At 44.9% G+C, this 5,834-nt stretch overlaps 1 protein-coding gene across 1 annotated transcript; it reads right to left on the bottom strand.

Moving 5' to 3' along the window:
* Window positions 1-210: 210 nt before the first annotated feature.
* On the bottom strand, window positions 211-2,723 carry LOC306938099 (uncharacterized protein; the record flags this gene model as incomplete). The annotated part of the gene is made up of 3 exons (XM_079522114.1): window positions 211-342; window positions 1,794-1,942; window positions 2,597-2,723. The coding sequence occupies 3 exons, from the start codon at window positions 2,721-2,723 to the stop codon at window positions 211-213; spliced, it is 408 nt and encodes a 135-aa protein (XP_079378240.1).
* Window positions 2,724-5,834: the final 3,111 nt, after the last annotated feature.

Raw genomic sequence — 5,834 nt, 5'->3', positions numbered from 1 at the left:
TTTTGCACAAACATGAGACGCAAGCATCATCCCAAGGTGAAGGGGAGGCCGACGCACGCGACGCAGGTGCTTAATGGTACCCAAGGTCACCAGAGTCACTTCCGTGTGAGCCGTTATCTCACATTCCAATGAACTGCCTGCTGAGCCCACTCACACGCAAACATCTCCATCCTTCCTCATCCTACTCCTCCTCCTCACAGAACCTCTTCTTCATCTTTCGTCACGTTCCTTTACGGGTTCGGCATCTCCGGCGCCGTTGGCGCCGTTGATGCCGACTGGTGGTGGCGAGTCCTTAGAAGTGGTCTCCTTCGACGCTCTCCTTCTGGAGTCTCGGGTGCTCTGCTGTGAAAGCAGAACACACAGGATTCGATTCATGAATGTATATGTGATTGAAACACCAACAAGCTAAACAGAGAGACTGTCTGCCTGTAGAGTCCAATAACAAGTATGCGACGGTTAAGTACGGTTAAGCATGTGTCATTTTAGATTTTAGTGTTGACTACTCAAAAATATCTGATGCTCACAGCACGTACATGCTGCGAGCCAACGATGAACCTCTGCCCCAACATTTCCAGAACGGCCTGTTATAGCGCCGCCAGGAGGCCGACTTTTGTAAAACACATTTTTTTATATTACTCCTTCTGATTCTGTCCAAAAATCCCGCAAATCGTTACACAGTATCTCTATAGTCATGTGTTCAAGATGGATCTGTCTGATATTTCATATTCCATCCGAATTGGCTAACATTGGCTTTCAAAGTTTGCAGGGTTGGCCCCTTTTTGAACAAAAAGCCTCAAATCATGAACGTAGCATGCAATTTACTTTACATCTTTCACAGACTTTCCTACTAGGCTGAGGAATATATCCCACCCTTTTCACATTGGTCTTTTATAGCGCCACCAACAGGTGGATTTTTGCAAAACACATTTTTGGAACAAACTGCCTCAAATAATCCAATAAGCCTATCTCACAGAATTTCCCCGCCCTCTTTTTACGCCCCCTTTCGGGGCTAGTGGTGATAGCGTGACGTCACTCCATAGACACTACATGTTAACAGAGGTTATTTAAGAAGTCTACAACTTTTGTTTTCTCAAGGTAAGGTTTGTTCTATCTGTTCGAGCTGATTTACCATCTTGTTTGCTTCATAATAATATTGGTCTGTCACATTTTTACATTAGAAAATGTACTTAGATTCTCCAGAGAAAAAAACGTGTAAATGCTAATGTTAAATGACACCACTATCTACCGGAAGTGGGCGTGGAAAGCGGGCTGTGAGATAGGCCTATTGCCATCCTAGGTGTAAGAAGAAATGGCACCCTTTTCACATTGGCCTATTATAGCGCCACCAGGAGGCCACAACCTGACCTGCCCTGGTGGAGACCTGTGCCCCGAGGGGCACTTTATCTAGTTTGTATCCAGTGTTGATTTCGTCGACTAAAACTAAGACGAAAAATGTTTGTCGACTACCTTTTTCCACTGACATATAGCCGATTGGGCTTGTAGATCGGCTATTTTCAGCAAGTGTAAAATCAGCCATTACGACGGCGCCAAGGCCCGCAAAAATACATTGTAGTGAACTAAATCAATTGTAGATTCAGTCGACTAAAATCTTATATTTAATCAAACTAAAACTAGACTAACACCAAGACATTCCGGGTGACTAAAATGCGACTAAAACTAAAATGAAAACTATTCAAGAGACTATGAACTAAAACTAAAAATCTAAATTTGCTGCCAAAAACAATTAACACCGTTTGTAACGTATGTCTTCCACCACTTGTTACATTACATACATCATTACAGGAACCGGAACGTCTGGCTCTTCTCTGATGGTTGCATCCGGTGGTGGTGGTGCTGCTGCTGAGGGTGAGGCCCTGCTTCCCACACTGGGTCCCTGTGTTCACCATCCTCTTCTCTTTCAGACAGCCCTCCACACCTTTACCTGTTGTTAGTGTTACACGGTAGAGATATACAGACCTGTTTAGGCCTATACGCAACACAGCCTGATTTGTGAAACATCAAGTCAAACCTATATGATCTGGGTGAGAGACCTAATAGATTCAGGCATGTTGTTTATAGGCTATACTGCACTGCTGGAACAGTGACTACAGTAGCCTATACTGCTCTATTTCAACAAAAACAAAAAAAATCTACAAGCTCACAACAAGTCACCACGTTGTGATCTTGTCGATCTTCTATTTTGTTTTTGTACTGCATTACAAATGCATGTACATTTGTAATTTAATTGAAATCATCTATAATGACATGCCCAAAAAAATAGAGAGAGACGCCAGGGTGAAAATGGTCAATTTCGTGACTGAGCGGTGACAACAGTTTATTAGCCAAAGATATCTTGGACGCATTTATTTGTCACATCATGAGCCTTGCATTATGACATTTGATAGCCTCGATATGACATGACATGTCCATTGATGTCCTTTATATCCGGCTGATGATCGAATGTGTTGATCAGTTTTACTTTTATTGTGTTTTCATTCAACCAGTCAGTCAGTCAGTCAGTCAGACAGACAGACAGACAGACAGACAGACAGACAGACACCATATACGTGCAGCTCCTGTCTGATGATCTCCTTACTGTTTATCCCGGGCAGAGTGGTCTCTACGTCGGTGTTGGTGAGCCACGTAGACTCTGTCTCCCTGGTCCAGCTCTCGTGGTACCGAGGCTCAATGATCGCGTCAGCCCGGCTCCCTCCGCAACCCATCGGGAAGACGGATCACTCGCGACGGGGGTGCTAGTAGACCTGCACCCGCGGTTAAACGCAAGGGTGTTGTTTTTGTTTAAAGTGACAGCACAGCCGCAGCAGCAGCAGCAGCATCCTCCTCCGACATTAGCCTATACTAGCCTTCCCGTTTGCATCCAACGCTATAGGCAGTCAGTCAGTGACGGATGATGATTTGGTGATGCGCGTTAATGCTCACACCACATGCAGTGCACAGTAAGCGGCCCCCGACAGTGATGCACTGGACTGGAGCCTAACCCCCGCTAAAGCTGCAATCCGTAAACCTGATTCTGTCCTACCACATCTGGTCTGGTGCGGTCAGGTGACATACAGACCACACCAGTTTTCTGCCCCACAATTGATTGATTGATTGATTGAAGAATTTATTAACAGTTTGCAGAATTACAGTACATTTCAAGCACAAACTCAATACAAAGGCTGTTAACTGTGAGTGGACGACCCAATTAAGCATTACACTTGTTTCCAACAGGGTCCACCATGTTCAAATCATCAAAACATTTAGAGACGTACAAATAGACACTTCTATAGACAGAACAGGAATTCATCAAAAAGGAGGTAAAAAGGGAAAAGAAATATATACAGTGAGGGGAAAAAAGGGGGGGGCGGGGGGGGGGATTCAGATTTTACGGGGGCCAGTTTCGAATTGCAGCCATCCGTAGGTGCCCTTTGAGAGCGGTTTTGAAGGAGTCAAGGGATTCGCATGTCTTAATGACAGTTGGTAGGGCGTTCCACATTTTGGTGGCATAGGAGCGAAAAGAATTTAGTCCCTTGTTTGTGCCGAATCTGGGTTGTACATGGTTCGTTGCACTCCCTCTGGTGTTGTGGGTGTGGACTTCGTTAACATTAAGGAAGTATCTAGACAGGTACATGGGTATCTTGGTGGTGTATCGAATCTTGTGGACCAGACCCATTGCAAGTTGCTGTACTCTGTCGTCGACCCTAAGCCATTCCAGCCTGTCGAAGTGGGCAGGGGTGAGGTGGGTTCGGGGGGCTAGATCAAGTAGGAGCCTGACCAGTTTGTTTTGGGAAGTCTGGAGCCTGGTTGAGGTGCTGTGGTACCAGGAGGTGCATGCATAGTCAAAGAAACCCTGTACAAGGGCTCCTGTTAAGGTCTTCAAGGTGTTTTTGTTGACCAGTGAGGAGATCCTGTAGAGGAATCTTGTTCTATGGTTGACTTTTTTGATTACGTTGGTGGCCATTTTATCACCGGAAAGATTAGCCTCCAGGATGGAACCTAGGTAGGTAATTTCATCTTTACGTGTGATAACATTGTCACCCACTCTAACCAAGAAGCCATTTGCCTTGCTGAGATTACTAATAGAGCCAAAGAGAATGGATTCAGTTTTTCCCAGGTGTAAAGATAGTTTGTTATCAGCGAGCCAGGTGCAGATTCTACCGAGTTCAGAGCTGAGGGCATTTTCAACCTGCAGTTTGTCCCTGTCCGAGACCAGCAGTGCTGAGTCATCTGCGAACAGGAACAAGTTGCAGTCACAGGCTGAAGTCATGTCGTTTACATATATTAGGAACAGTAGAGGCCCTAGTATGCTTCCTTGTGGAACGCCACAGCTCACTGGGAGGGGGGGGGGACAGTGTTCCGTTCACTTCCACCATCTGTTCTCTCCCCTCCAGGTAGGATTGCATCCAGCTCACTGATGTGCTATCGAAACCAATTGCTTTTAGCTTGTTAACCAGTATGGAGTGGTTCACGGTGTCAAAAGCCTTTTGGAGGTCCAGCATGACCATGCCGCAGTATTTGCCAGCGTCCACCTCTTGTTTGATGTGGTCGCTTAAATAATCGCTTAAATAATCGCTTAAACAATCAAATCAAGGGATCTCGTCCAATACAATAAGGGACATGTGTGCGTATATGAGCTTCAGGCAGTAGGCCTATTACTGTAGGTGTCCTACTCCTATACCCAACACCAGGGACAAATTAGCCATTGGGCCAATGGGGCCGTGGACCAGGGGCCCTTGGCTCTCAGGGGCCCTTTGAGGAAATTGGACCGCACGGTACTAGGTTTGACACCCTGAAAAGGGCTTCTGAAGCCCTTCATTGGCCATTGATTTAGTTCAATTTAGGTCAAAAAGATGATAAAAACACAGAAAAACAAGACAATGTCACGTGTACGCGCGCTATGGGGGCCCTGCAAAAATTACCGGCCCAGGGGCCCTCATGGGGGTTAATCCGTCCCTGCCCAACACCAGTCTGTTTAATGTCTCAGTAGAAGAGCTGGGAGCTGTCCTCCAACCACAGCAGAGCAGATGATGTACTAAAATATACAATCAATATTGTATTAACATGGGCCTACTCTACCACACAGATGAGGTAGTTATACATTAGTAGACTACTAGTTATAACATGATCTACCATACGTAGGCCTATAGTTATATTGTATTAAGGTTTATTTTATTGTTTAAGGCTTCTTTTAGGTATTACGACCTCAATTACACCCAAAAAAAACCCTGAACTTTGAACATTCAGTGGATTTTCTGTGGTCTGGAGTTCTCTCTGGTGTTTGGAAGCCTTTTGAGCTGTAATGAAAACAGAATTCTTGTCAGAATTGTATTTTAGAGGATGGCCCCTTGAGATGCAGCATCTCGTTTGAGAGGGGGTCCTATACATACGACAACATTACAGCAGTGCAAGTACACAAAAGACTAAAGTACTAAAGACACATGGGTACAACATAACATACAGTACAAATACACAGGACATACACATACAGGTACAGTTAGCTTAATTGCTTAATTGAAACAGAGAAGAGCATGTCGTTGAATACCGATGGAATAGAGTTTGTCTAGGAGGAGGTAGTGGTCAACCATATCAAAGGCTTTGGAAAGGTCAATGAATATTGCACCGGTTCGAAAGATAGTAGCACATCACTGGTGAATTTTAGAGTAGCTGTGGTGGTTGAGAAGTGTGATCTGAATCCCATTGACATATATGGGATTTGCAGGCCGTGACATCACAAACAGCAGGACAATCAGAGAGAGCACTCGTTTGAGCCAGAAAACCCCAGACCACAGACAATCTATACTGAATATTAAAAGTTCAGGTTTTTTTTGGGCGCA

This window comes from Electrona antarctica (assembly GCF_951216825.1).
Source record: "Electrona antarctica genome assembly, chromosome: 15".
Taxonomy (NCBI): domain Eukaryota; kingdom Metazoa; phylum Chordata; class Actinopteri; order Myctophiformes; family Myctophidae; genus Electrona; species Electrona antarctica.
The sequence above is the reverse complement of the archived record's forward strand: the minus strand, read 5'-3'. Positions and strand labels throughout refer to the sequence as shown.